The sequence below is a fragment of the Carica papaya genome, chromosome 6 (assembly GCF_054855325.1).
Source record: "Carica papaya isolate Zhongbai chromosome 6, ASM5485532v1, whole genome shotgun sequence".
Taxonomy (NCBI): domain Eukaryota; kingdom Viridiplantae; phylum Streptophyta; class Magnoliopsida; order Brassicales; family Caricaceae; genus Carica; species Carica papaya.
The window spans coordinates 3,774,162-3,788,560 of NC_142314.1; the positions used below are offsets into that span (position 1 = coordinate 3,774,162).

General features: G+C 35.8%; 2 protein-coding genes across 3 annotated transcripts in view; both read right to left on the reverse strand.

Annotated features, from left to right (window-relative positions):
* Positions 1 to 1,038: 1,038 nt before the first annotated feature.
* On the reverse strand, positions 1,039 to 5,541 carry LOC110825401 (S-adenosyl-L-methionine-dependent methyltransferases superfamily protein). The gene is made up of 6 exons (XM_022055849.2): positions 5,002 to 5,541; positions 3,430 to 4,116; positions 2,962 to 3,172; positions 2,588 to 2,885; positions 1,441 to 1,908; positions 1,039 to 1,309 (listed from the first exon to the last, which is right to left on the reverse strand). Exons 2-6 carry the CDS (start codon positions 4,114 to 4,116, stop codon positions 1,078 to 1,080), a joined length of 1,896 nt encoding a protein of 631 aa, XP_021911541.1. The 5' UTR covers positions 5,002 to 5,541; the 3' UTR covers positions 1,039 to 1,077.
* A 1,853-nt stretch (positions 5,542 to 7,394) lies between these two features.
* LOC110816583 (ARM repeat superfamily protein) overlaps positions 7,395 to 14,399 on the reverse strand; it is a 46,338-nt gene continuing 39,333 nt past the window's right edge. For both annotated transcript variants that reach the window (XM_088222512.1, XM_088222511.1), the window contains exons 24-27: positions 9,629 to 9,735; positions 9,286 to 9,404; positions 9,070 to 9,147; positions 7,395 to 8,056 (exon numbers count right to left, since the gene is read on the reverse strand). In XM_088222512.1, coding sequence (XP_088078638.1) covers positions 7,832 to 8,056; positions 9,070 to 9,147; positions 9,286 to 9,404; positions 9,629 to 9,735 — 529 coding nt within the window. In that variant the 3' untranslated portion in view covers positions 7,395 to 7,831. The remainder of the gene's footprint in view (positions 8,057 to 9,069; positions 9,148 to 9,285; positions 9,405 to 9,628; positions 9,736 to 14,399) is intronic.

The following is a 14,399-nucleotide window of genomic DNA, read 5'->3' on the forward strand; positions in this document are numbered from 1 at the left end:
TAAAAAAAGAAAAAGAGAAAATCATTAAAAATTTTGGCAATTGAAACCATATGAATAAAATTTAAGGCAAAATTTTATTATCTTTAAATCTAAGCGAATTAAAAGTTCACATTTATAACTTATACAATTGAGAAAGTAATTATAAAAAAATTTATTTTTAATTAATTTAATATTTTGTTGCGGTTAAGATTTTTTAGTTGAGATAGTTAGTTAAAATTCGACATTATATTTTTAATTTTTTTTAAATATGATTTTAAATAAATATGTTGAAAATAATTTCTCTATTATTGGATAGTCTTCAAATGAAAATATTAAATCAAATTAAAAAAATTGAATAATTATTTTTTCTTTTTGATAATATAAAGATTAGAAAATTAGTTGGATGAAACGACGACATTTTTCTCTTTGGTGTCAAATCATGTTCGATAGTCAAATCCCACAAATTTCCAAAGAAAGCAAGCTGGTCAACAACCAAACCGAACCAATCGGATTCCTCCACGTGGCGGACAATCTTTTTTTTTTTTTTTTTTTTTCCTCAACCCCCCGCGCTTCTCTCTGTTTTAACATGAATCTCTCTCTCACTCTCTCACTCGCACAGCCCGCCGGGACGTCAACGTCTTTGTCAATCTCTGACTCTGCCATCCTCCCCTTCTTCCCCGCGCAAAACGACATATACATACATATCTTATAGTTTAACCCAGATTTTTTAATTTTTAAAATTTAAATAAATTTAATATTATTTTGTAAATAAAAATAAAAAATTAATTATATTAATACAGGACGTGGTAGCTTTTTTCTTTTCTGGTTTATGAGGAAAATTGATTTCTTTTTTTTTGTTTCTTATCTGGTATGGAATTCTTTAATTATTTTAATAACAAAAATGCTACAACATGTTTTCAATCAGAAACATAACCTACCTTTCTTCCCAACTTGAAAGGAGAAGTAAACAGTGGAAAAAAAAAAGACCCTCACATTGCCTCTCCCAAAAGAGAAAAAGGGAAAGGAAAAAAAAAAAAAAAAGAAAGAAAATCAGAAAAGTGAAAGCAGAAAATGTTATATATATATATGGTATGTATACTAGCTTTGCTTTTCTGTAGTTTCTGCACCAGTCCAGTAAGTTTTAACAGCAAGAAGAATTTTCTCTGGATTAAATGGTCCACTCTCATGGTCCATAATCTGGCTCTTCCACCTCATTCCATTGGTTTTGCTTTGAATCTTTACCAGAACATCCACAGTGTCTCTGAATATCACTGTCCCTTCTGGCCTCAGAATTCTATCCATCTCTAGCAAGATGTAGGTCATGTCACACCTTTTACGTATACCAATCAAACAAAGAATCAGCTACTAGATCCCCCATCGGATATTTGAAGATAGTAAAATGGGTATTGATATATTTTTTATTTTGTTACATGTAAATATAGCGGGTGAAGTTATATATACCTGTCCTGATAAAAACTGAAGACTCCACTTGCATGAATGAGATCATAAGTTCTTGGGTAAGTTGAGAATGCCTCACACCAGTCCTGGTATGTTCCAATAAGACCTCTTTCATAAATGGCACCAAGAGTGTCTTTTTCTGAATTTGTAGGGACTACGTTCATAATCCAAACAGGATATTTCAACATGGCTGCAGCAAATCCTCCTAGGTAAGCATTCATGTCCATTATGTTCCTATATCTTCCTTGTACTAAAGGAGCAATGATCCTTTTGTAATGGGTCACCCTCTCCTTCCATACTTCATTGTCCTCCCGGAAACTATCCGAGGTGACGCCTGTTATGGTGCCCCAGGCAATTCTCGGGGGAAGAGCAAACGCTCGTTCAGGCCATTTCTCCACCGCGCCACCAGCCACTTCCCCTGAGTTGCTTACCTCTGGCATTGGAGTTATGCAGGTTTCCATGTCTTTGTACCTTTCAATCATACATAATCACAAGCAAAAGATGAGTCAAGTACAATTTTTTTCCATTTCTTTCTATTACTTGTAATAGATTCTTTCAGAAAGTTCTTCACATAGTATCAGAGTTAAAAAAATTTTAGTACTGAAATCCTGGCAACTATCAACTTCTGCTAGTTAATTTCAGCACCATGGGTCATTGTTTTTTTTGTTAAATAAATTAAATATTTATCTTTTCTTAAAATTTTAATTTATTTAAATTATATATTATTTAAGAAACTGAAAAGTAATGAATGTTCTATAAAAATTTAATCTATCAATTAGGAAGAAAAGAAATGATGGATTTCATTTATAAAGATTATAATTATCATTTAAGATGGGGATAAATAAAGATTCATCTATCTTTTTGATGTAATTTACCTAAAAAAGTTTGATTGATTGACTGAAAAATTCACATCAATATATAATTATCTTCTCCTCTCGCCTGAGTTTATTCTTATTGTTACTTTTCTTTAGTTCTAACATTTTTTGCTGGATCTCTGAATTCAGTCTATCAAACTTGAATGCAAGGAGATTAGTTAAGTTATACATGATAGATTGTGTCAATTCCTATTTGTTTAAACTTTTGAAAAATCTGACTCGATTAATTGTCCAGAGACCAAATGTTAGAATGAAAGACATGAAGAGAAAAGTACCAAGCATAATCTGGATTGCCTGAGTTGCAGATAGGAGGTTTCCCATAAACCTCCTTGCTCTTAATGCATTCCTTGTGATTCATAGGCTTCTGCCAAATTGCTAGATCCTCTTTTTCTATCACTTTCTTCCAGCACAAACTCTTGGCTACCTCCTCAATGGCATCCTGTTCTTGCTTTAAATCTTCCTGGGTTCTTTCCCATCCTCTCCAGTACTTCTTCCAGTGAATTGGAGGGCCAGAAAGGATCCAGTAGCCGCCCGGCCTTAGGATTCTATCCACTTCAATTAGATACATCCCATCTGCAAAGAAGTAAAACATAAATCTTGATAAATGCCAATAGAATAAAGATTCCAATAACATTCATTGGCACCTTACCATAGTTCTTCCAAGGTATCAAACAACGTGAACAGTGAGCCATATCAAAGGCCCTTGCTGGGTAAGGAAGCCTCTGCGAACCCATGATACCAATCATGGCAGGAACTCCTCGTTCCAATGCAAATTGGACCTGTGCTTCGTGCGTGTCTCTTGGTGCAAAAGACATAGCCAGGATGTCTCTCTTCAGTAGGTACGCTCCCCAGCTTGCAACCTGAACCAGCCAAATGGAGTTCAACATGTGATTAGGCTTATGAGCATAAGAGGTGAGGGTTTTTTAGAACATTCAAACATGACATAATTATTTTAGTTTTTTCCGTTGTTAGAAAATAAAAAGAATCAGAGCGATTGAAGCAAATAAATACTTTAGAGGTCAAATTGTAACTAACAAGAGCTAACAACCAAATTTGTAGCAAGTATTAAACTTGAGAGAGTAATTGAGAAGAGACTATGTATGAGAAGTTCACTTACACCACAGCCGGTATCAATGGCAGTTCTGATTTTTCCAGAAGTAAGAGGAATGAGCATGCCAATATCATCGATATAAGCATCAGCTCCACGAGGGAACATGGTGCCTCCTCCCGGGAATCTAAACCGGTCACCCTCAACCTGAATCCAGTTCTGAACAGCCTTCTCAATGCTAAGCTCATTATGGGGAATATTATCATACCATGCATAATCTCTGCTCTGAGGCCATTTAAAAGGAGTTTTATACTTAGGCGGAGCAGGAATGAGACAGAGATGAAGCTCATCTTTTCCAGGACAATGCCGCTCTCTGTACTTCAACATCTCCCTGTCAAATTTCCTCCCTCTCTGCTTGTCCTGACAAGGAGTGTATTCACTGAAGGACATGTCACATGGGGGGAGTTGGACTGAGTCTTTTGCAGAATTGTTGACCTCGACCTGGTGATGGCTGTTGAAGTCCAATGTGACTGTTTCTGCGGAGGATTGAGTTGGAATTGGGGTCGAGTTGGGATCGCAGCCAACTCGGGTATAGACCTCAGATTGAGGGGTGGAGCGGACTGAGTTGTTCTGCCATGCGCCTAGAATGTAAAACAGGATGCAGAGTCCGCTCACGCCAAGGATCCAAGTTAGGCGCTTTCGCTTTGATTCGAGCTGATGATGTTGCTTTGGTGATCCACTGCGCTCCTTGCCCATCTGGAATGCATAAAGTTTGATGAATAAGTCGAGAGATTATTAGATGAGAAATGAGAACAAGCTTGACTGATAGAAAATTCTCATGTTTTCTTCAGAAAATTTTTCCACTCTCCTCCCACCCACTCCTCATATCAAGCATTTAAGTAACTTAACATGTTGCAGGAAATGTTACTGTTACAAACCACTTATTTAAATGAGAAAAGAAGAAAAATCAGGGGAACCCAGATGAGAATTTCTCCATATTTCTTCAGGTATTAGAAGAAAACACAGAGAAGAGAACAGGGTCTTCAATCCTCATATTAATTATATAAGTAAATTTCTTCGAAGAAATGATTTTTGGACAGTTTTCCAGCAGGGGAACCAGATGAAAAATTCACACATTTCTTCAGACATTTCAAGAGTACAGAAAAAAGAGAACAAGGTCTGCAATCCTCTTATCAAACACACAACTCAAACAGAAATTTCTTCCCAGAAATGAACTTTGCAAGGGAAATCTTCTTCTCTTTTTAAGATTTTTGTTCTCCAAACACTCATGAGCAACAGCAAAAGCAGGGGAATCCAAATGAAAATATCTGGGTAATCCATATAGAAAACTTCCCACATTTCTCGACACGTTTCCAGAAAACAGAGAACAAGAAATCAAGGTCTCGAACCATCATGTAAGACATACAATAACTTATAAATTTCCTCCAAGAACTGAACTTTGAGGAAGAAAACTTCATGTCTTTAAGTAACTATGTCTTCCTACACTCAACAAACTCGGAGAAAACAGCAAAAGTAGAGGAACCCAGATGAAAAATCCAGCATTTATATATGCTGAATGCATGAAATGATAAAAAGGCAAGATTTTTCTTCAAAGGTGACGAAGTGGAGAAGAAGACGTACCTTATAATTTAACCAGCTGGGTGAAGAAAGTAACAATACCCGAATAAGACTCCTCCCAAAGTGCAGAAGAAACGGGGGAGCTTTTGCTTGCTGATAGCTTATGTTTCTGTCTTTTAACACTCAAGAGAAACATACACACGACATGGTAAAACAACAGTGAGCGGAGAAAAAAAAAAAAAAAGAGGTTGAATAGAGAAAGTTAGGATGATAAGAAAAAAGAGTAGGAAGAAAAGGAAAGATTAATAAAATAATCCGCCATTGCAGGAGTTGGTAAGAGAGTGAGTATTTGTTTGTTTTTTATCGGTTAAAAAAAGGATATTTTGGAAGAAGAGAAGGAAAATGAATGAGTGGTGATTTGGTATTTTTATGAGAGAGAAGAAGATTTGGTCTAAGGAGGAGGACGAAGACAGTGGCAGGATTTGGAAATGGAGGGTTCAGAGGAGAGTCACCAGCCTTATTTTGCTCTTGTCCTTCTACTTTCTTTTTTCTTTTTCTTTTTCTTTTTTTAAACAAAACTTTCCCTGCTTTTTTATTTATAATTCCATCATATATCTAAAGTTAAATCTTTATAATTATAATAATATAACTTCATATTACAAAGAAAATGAATTGATGCAAGCTATCCACACTTAAAGACACCATTGTTGTCCCCAAAAAACAGTTACCTTCGACTGTTATAACTTCTGTTTTTGTTCATTTATATATAAATACACACACACACACACACATATATATATATATATATAGAGAGAGAGAGAGAGAGAGAAACAGCATAAATAGGGTGCAAGTCTATTTTTGGTATGTTCTTACAATGAGACCAGAAGCTTGAGGACATCAAAATTTTTTAAACCGTATTTTAGGATTTTAATCTTCAAAAACTAAAAATTGGAAACTTAAATTAGAAAATCTATAGAAAAAAAAAATTTGTTACCACTTGGACAACATTGTTTCCTATAAATACATAAAGAATTTTAATAAGAATGTTTATGTATTTTACAATGCACAAGAATGTTAGGTGATGTTTGAGTTTACATAATTAACTCAAATATTAATTTTAACAATTACATATTAAATTTTAAAAAATCATTATAATATTATTAAAATATTAATAAATTATAATTTTATAATTATTAATTTATAATATAATAAAAACTTTATACATAACTGGTTTAACTTCAATATTGGATGTGTTTGCCAGAAAAGGGAGGAGGGCAGGTTGGTGGCCATGTTTGGGCTCTGACCACTTTGGAAAGAAAAGTAATTATGTCAGCATTCATTCATTTACTGGTAGGCTGTGTCCCACAAGGTTGGAAGAGAGGAAAGTAAAGGAATCTGATGCTTGTTTCTTGTCACTACATATTAATATGAACGTCCCTTCATTAAACCCTACACGACATACATGAGACCATTTCACTAATACAGTTCGTGTAACATTTTGGGGGATTGAGCGGACCACTCACAAACGTGATGCCTTCAGAGAATATATACATATATCATTTCACTTTAAATGATATTTTCATTTGTATAGATTTACCGGAAGAGATTCGTCCATCTGTAAGAAACATCATATCTATATCTGGAGAATTCTTTACATCATTTTCACCTTCTAATCAAACCGTGTCTGTAAGCTTCTTCTGGTTAAAACATTAAATCCTATATTTAATGATGATGTTAACTAAAAAATAGTTCAGCAGATTCGGGTATTGCTTCTCGACCTTTTTCTTTTTTCTGAAGAAGAAAATGGCATATACGCAGACTTGTTTCCAAGAAAGGAATGTAAGTTGCGGGTGGAAAGTAGAGAACCCATATAATCAATTTCCTGCAGGTATAAGTTTCCATAAAAATGAACTTCTGAAAAAAAAAAAAAAAAAAGCAGTAGCTTAAGCCCTAATTCCAATGAAGGAGAGTGCAATAAAAGCGTCCTTTCTATTTTCTAAATTCGTACTGTCCTTTCGTAGCCTTGGGAAGGGGGAGGAAAAATAATGTCTATTTCCAAATTCCTCCACACGGCAGATCATAAAAGTAAAACCTACTTCTACCGTAAAAACTGGGATTAAATAGTACAAATGCTTCTGCGTAATTGTACCTTTTTTTTATTCAAGTTATTAAATAAATAATAATAAAATATATAACTAGAACAGAAGCAAGGGAGACAAACCCAAGTGACATTAATGTCTGGTATGATTGACACCTGTGGTATTAAAAATTTAATTCTTTTTTACAGCTTTGAAAGAGAGAGTCAAAAGTGATAGAGACACGATAAACTCTACCTTATAATTAATATTTGCATTAATCTTGACTGTGATTGATAGAACTAAACTTGTAGTTAGTTAACATGAGTTAGCTTTAAGTGTTCGTTTAGAAAAAAAAAAAAAAATTAAACATACAGAGGCTTAAACAGAATAAAAAAATGTTTTAAGGGTTTAAATAAAAGATTTACAATAATACAAGGGTAATATTACTAAGTAAGCTGTAAAAACTGTGGAAGGATAGTCAATACTGGTTCCTTCCGGCTTGAGAATTCAACAAAATCCAATCACATATACTAGCTATACAACGTGTACAGATAAAACAAAAGAAATTTTACAGAGTAGGACCAACCCATCTATCTACTTCACATTCAAATTCACAAGCATCTAGAGTCTAAGATGTAAACTGTAGCATGGATTAAATTAACTCGATTACCCCTCGATGTCACCATCTTCAAGGGCTCCAATGAGTTCTAGCCCTCCTTCCCTCCACCCTGGAGATTTTTATGAAGAAATGGAGGACCTGCAGCCAAGTTAGCCAACTCAGAAAACACTATGAGAAACAAACTGAACAATGTTGCCTAGATGACTGCTTCGTGCTCCATGCTGCTTTTTAGGTTCTCGAATTGCTGAGCTATCACACTTTGATTTCTGCACTTGTATACTTCAACTAGCGATCTAATTGCTTCAGATATCATTTCTTTCTTCTGACTCCCAACAGAATTAGTTATGGTACCGGGTTGAATATTGGACTTCCCCAATGATGAACACAGCAACTTTAACCAATCCTCCAGAAATGACGCTTTCTACATTTATAAACAGACAATTATTGATTTAGAAAGCTGCCTGAAGTACCAGAGAGAGAGAGAAGCCAGGCAAATTAAAAGAGCACTTTGCTCAAGCAATCTATGTCGTTGGCTACGATAGTTTTTCAGAAATTCTGGAGCAATAGTGAATTATTATGACTTAATAAAGGGTGAATCGTAAAAATACACAGGCATAATTATTTTAATAAAAATATGCATGACTATCGACATGCACAAATGTAGAAGATATTTCTCTTCCTTGACCATCCTTAAATCTTATTCCATCAACTATTCAAGAAGTTTGCTCAAAAAATTGGTTCCACTACAATTAGATCACCTAAAGAACCACTTTATGTCAAAGAATCCGTTGTTTTTCACTTTGTGTTAGCCAAATGCCCGCAACAGAAGTTCTTCCCAGAATTACAAACAACTGAAGAACAGAGTCAAGGATGCATCAATATCTGTGAGTTATTTGCAAGGAAAAAATTGAGTCTTCAAGGATATTTCTTACTCTTTTTATAAATCCCAAAATGTTTGGTTGCAAACCACCTTTTTTTTGTTTAAAGGCTACCCCCTTAGTAAGGCAGAAGATTTAGGGGACACTGCAGAATCTTGAATATCTGTTTTTTTTTTCTCCTGCTGATGGCACCAAGGGACTTGTATAGTTTTGAATCTTGAATATTTTTAAATTCTTTTGTATTAAGATTGCACCCTCTTAGTGCCCTTCAATTAATCCTTCTTTCACTTCTAAAGAAAGACATTAGCACAACTTTAAGCCTACAAAATTGTACACACAACAAAATCATCATTAAACTGATTCCATTTTGAAACCACACAATTGGCTGACTAAAAGCAAACAGGGTGGGATTTTGGAGGTTGGACTAGCTACTTAATGTGAAAATGCAGGTTATAGCTGCCTCTCAGTAGAGTGATACTAATAGATAGCCAAATAAATGCCAGACATGATTTGACATGAGCTATTCGCATAGTTTTCACAATTTTGAAATACTCACTTTAACAAGAAAGTCTTTCAGAGGCTGGTAATCTGTGCTAGAAACAAGGCTGAGAACATGCAACATGGTTGAGGTTAACTGTAATAAGAAAGAAATGATGTAACATTACCAATCTGTAGAAAGAAAGCCAAGTAGAAGCTCACAATAAATGTAATCTGAACGTTAAAAACCAAAATAATGTTACTGAGTGCATAGTGAACAAATGAAGGGTTTGACCTGCTTCTCGAGTGCAATCCTGTATTTGAAATTTGATGGCGCAGATACCTTGTCTGAACTTACATTCTCAAGTATATGCTCCACACCTTGAACAACATCTGAGAAGGACTTCCCATAAGCTGCATCAAACATACAGGCATAAGACAAACCAACAATGTCAAACAAACATAGAGATTTCTCTTTTCGTGTGAGCTGTGGGAAAATTGTTCTCGCAATATGTTAGTCAATTGATTCAACAATATAAAGGTAGAAAAGAAGTACCAGTGGCCAGAAGAGAAATTGGTGAATCACTAAGGCAACAAAAATCAATCATGTTTGCATGGAAAATACTGCTACAACTCACCAATTGCTGATGCTGGAACAGCTAAAGCAGCAGCAGCTTGTATTCTGATTTTGAAGTTAGAAGAATCACGAAGTAATAATAGAAGGATACTGAAAACAGATGGAGCCCTGCAAACAACACATGAATTAATTATATCTAAATTGAAATAGCAGTTCGTTGCTTAAGAAGGTTTAATTTGAAAAAGGCAGAGATACAGGATTATCTAACAAAGCACATGCAGGCAGAAATAATGAGCCATTAACTACTCTACTAAAGAATCACCACAAAATTGTAACTTGCCATAATGTAGAATGGCAACAAAAGAAAAAGAACATCAGATAGTCCATTAAGACAGATTGAAAACTAAAACAGAAAAACAATTTTTTTTAAAGATATTTTTAACAAACATTTCAGAGGAACAAAGAAACAGAAGCTTTAAAAGTAAGAAAAGAAATAAGAAACTACCCAGGCGCTCTATGGCTTAATGGCAGAGGCACTGTAATTGTCAGGAGTTTGACTCCCCTTAGGCACTTCTATGGCAAAGAGTGTCTTGACACTGAACCAGAGAGGGCTTGAACAATGTTCCGTCTCTTTTCATAAATATAAAGCTTCTGTTTCTTTCCTAAAAACCGAGGTCTGTTGTGCTGTGAGAATGATCCCTTAACCATCTTCTTTTATGCTGTCCAGAGGAGAGAAAGGTAAGGGATTCAGCACTCAGTTCATTGGGCCTCAAGTGGGATTTCGATCATTTTGGAGGAGTTGATGTGGGAAGGCATCTGCAGTCTCAGGAGCAGAAACTGATTTACTAAATTTTATTCTTCCTGTTACCTTCTTGATCCTTTAGGTAGGCATGAAAAAGGAGGTTTCTGAGGGCTTCAATTCTGATTTGCTAGTCTTACTGACCGTGGCTCAGACCTTATTTTTGTTGCTTTACAGGTTACCCCTCCTTTTTTTTGGAGAGAAAAAGTGAACAAGATCAAAAGGCACCAAATGGGTACCACACAAATACTTTTTTTTTTTGTTTGAAATAACAAGCATAAAACGTGTCATTAAGTATAGACACCAACGGGGTGCAAATCTATGTACAAAATTATTTACAAGTCTGTAAGGACGTCAATTAATTCACCTAAATTCTTCATGGAGTACAACGGTTAACCTATAACCAAAAAACCTAGGGTCCACAACCATCTCTCTCGAATCTTATCAATAGTCTCTTCCACCCGGTCAAAAACTCTCTTATTTGAGTACCACCCCCATACATTTATAAATGTTAGATGTCAAAAGATCTATAAAGGTTCCCAAATCCTCATCTTGAAGGATTGGCTCCCTTGCCAACAAACAACTCAGGGAGTGGAACCAATAATTTCTACTTCTAATGTAAGAGAAGATCTAATGCTGTCAACTACTCTTTTTCTTCCTCTCTTTCCAAATACCCAAAGAATAGACAAGGGGAGAAGCATATGAAGTCTTATCCTAGCTTTATAGATCTTTATCCCTCCCCAAGCCCAGAGTTCATTCACTCCCAATCCAAAGACGACAAATTAAGAACACTTAATGCAGAATCTTGTCCTGTTGACTGTTTTTTGGGTAATTTGGAAAGAATGAAACTCTCATGCTTTTAAAGATGTTGAGAGTAGTATGTTTAAATTGAAGAGATACGTGGGATTCACTATTTTGAATCTATTTTGTGAGATCATGACATTATTAGTGATGAGAATTTTGAAAATGTACATGAGTGATATCCCCTATTGATACCTTATTAATAATATATTTCATACTTTTTATCTCAAAAAAATAAGAACACTTAACGTAGAATCCTACAACCTTCTAGCCTACAAGCATCAAAGGAGGAGATAGTTGGTGGATTAGCACTATTACAGCCACAAAGGTAACCTTTTATAATAATTTTCCTCCTCTTGCCAAGAGTGTCTATGATGAGAGTTCTCTAAGATGCTTCCCAAGTGAAGAAAACATTACTAGAAGGTGCTTTACTCTTCCAAATCTATTTCCAAGGAAATTTGAAGGCTATTGAACTCTTAGAGAGTTGATTGATGCAGTAATATTTAACTGAAAACTACCTGTCTTTGGAAATGACCTGACTGGGCAATCTTCTCGAGTAGGGTACATCCACACAACAATTTGAGGAAAAAGCCATTAACTCAAGGTAGTCATTCATTTCCCAATTATTTAGATTTCTATTCAATGGATGCTTCGCAAAGTGTTGCCAGCATAGTCAATCACCTCTACCTCACTAATTGTTGCTTCTTTGTCTCTAGCCAAGAAATAGACATTTGGGTAATGGGTTCGAAGTGGACACCCATTGTACCAACTATCATCCCAAAAACCCACAGATTGACCATTTCCCACCTTGAAAGCAACATGCTACATGAGATGTCTCTAGTTCCTGGTTATCCACCTCCATAAACTGGTAAGGCAATATGTCTCTTCGTATTCTCCACCCAAACCACTCCCCCCGCCCCACCTTCTTTAGTACCACACTCTGCCTATATCACCTCCCACCAAAGATGACTCTTGCAAGTCATGAACTTCCAAAACAATTTGATTAAAGGGGAAGTATTCATCTCAGTCAAAAGGATTTAATGGCAACCGTCTTCCTCTTGGTCTTTTGAATATCTCACAAAAAAAAAAAATTGGAGATATTCTAAGGAATAGTGGTGGAGATAGGAAAAAAGGCAAGAGAGTATACTGACAAATTGGATAGAGTGCTTATATTTAAAGTTAGACTCCCAGCATCCAGATTGGGTCCCTGTCCAACTAGCTACCCTCCTTTTGTTGAGTTGTGGCTTATTTGAATGTTTATTATTCACACTACTTTTGGACCTAAGGCAGTTTTTTCTTTATTATAGGGAGCATTCTTGTAAAAACAGTTTTTCTCCTTTTTTCTACATATAGGAAAAACCTTAATAATAAAAGGTAATTATTCATATAGAAAAATTCCGCAGGTGGTTCCATAGTGGAGGCACATTGGCGAAACAAGTTATGTTTTATATCACTTTTACTTTAATCAATGTGAATGACTTGAGTGATTTCGCAACATCCACTTCATCTTTTAAGGTCACAGGCTGCAAACTACTAGTACTCTTAAATCTAGCACCCAAAGGAAAATCCGAGCATTTCACATGAAAGTTTAGACATTTGCACCCAAGAATAGTAACATAGTCAATTATACCACATCCCCAAAGTCTAACATCTCCAGTTTATCAAGGTTGACTCACAGGCCAAATACTGCCTCTAAGCATAACAAGATGCATCTTAGATATAGTAACTGGTCGTTGTATAGCCTACAAAACAAAATGGCCATTGACAAACAACAAATGAACCATCTCCACATGTCTCTCATCCCTCGCAATAGAGAAACCTGGAACCAAACCATTTTCTCTGGATTGTAGGTCATCTCATTAAATGCTTCCATAATCAAGATAAAAAACAACGACAACGAGGTCACCTTACTGAAGGCCTCCCAAGGAGGTGAAAAAGTGGATCGGCCCTCCATTAATCAAGACTACGAAAGAACTACAGGATATGCAAGGATGGATTCAGTTAACGATTTTTCCCCAAACTCCATCTCTTTAACATATAAATGAGAAAAGACCATAACACAAGATCTTAAGCTCCCCATATCCACCTTGTACATAAAACTTCCCCAGATTGTAAGACTAGGTTAACCACCTTGTTTGCAATAAAAAAAGCACCAGAATCTACCCATCACCCATTAACATGTTGTGCTTCACCAACCAGTTTTTCGATCTCACTGCTGAGTTTGATGGCAGGAACTTTACCAATCAATTTTTAAACACTACTTACCAAATTAATAAGCCTGAAATTTTTAATGTTCATTGCATTGTCATCCTTGCGTATTAGCACAAGAAAAATAGAGTTAAAGAAGCTACAACTAGCCAGCCTCGTGAAATTCCTCAAAAAGGCATAAAATGTCTCTATGAACAACCTCCAAATTATGCAGGACCTGGGGCCTAATTGTTGCATTGGCTTTTTGCAACCTAAACTTCTTCTTTGATGAAAGCTCTCTCCAAACAAACAACATCATCAGATGCAAGGGAATCAAACACGATGCCGTCTAATTTCCGTTCCAAGGATCAGCGTACAGCTAAGTAGAATTCTGATAGTTCTAGAATTCTCCAACAAACTTTTCCAGATTATTCTCCACATCATAGTCTGCCCCATCATAATCAAATTGGACCTATAATTTTGTCTATGGTTCCAGCCGATGGAAGAATTTGTATTAACCTTCCTGAATCTATAGCACTCTAGACCCTTACTTCCATATCCACCTCCTCTATTAATGACCGATTAATTAGTTAGGTCCAACTTGACAAGTTGCCTCTTTTCCCAATTCCGATCCAATAAACTCATCTCAACTTCTTTTTCATCTGCTCAACCATCCTAGAAAATTTCATTTGCATAAAAATTCCCAAGCTTTTAGTTCTCTTTGTATTGAGCCTGCAGTACTCCAGCTGATGCCAAGTAACCCCAAAACCATGGACCAAAGTTGACAGGAGAAAGGACAATGTAGTAAGAGGTGATTACAGGACTCGGCATCTTCTTTACACAGTGTTAATGGCGGTGGCTGGAACATCGCGGTTTCTAGGAATTTGAAGGATTGGGAAATCGACGAATATGAAAGCTTATTAACTCTCTTATCAGCAATTAAGCTCACTGATAACGATGACAAACTTCACTGGACAATCGGGAATAATGGTATATTCTCGGTCAAATCCTTCTATCATTATCTGACCCCACACAATAGAATAAG

What these genes read in the sequence shown, in the direction of transcription:
- LOC110825401 (XM_022055849.2), bottom strand. Translation starts at nt 4,116, where the DNA reads ATGGGCAAGGAGCGCAGTGGATCACCAAAGCAACATCATCAGCTCGAA. An exon ending in CCATTGATACCGGCTGTGGT is followed by an intron (nt 3,173 to 3,429) that starts GTAAGTGAACTT and finishes TGGCTGGTTCAG; the next exon opens with GTTGCAAGCTGGGGAGCGTA. An exon ending in GGCAATCCAGATTATGCTTG is followed by an intron (nt 1,909 to 2,587) that starts GTACTTTTCTCT and finishes TATGATTGAAAG; the next exon opens with GTACAAAGACATGGAAACCT.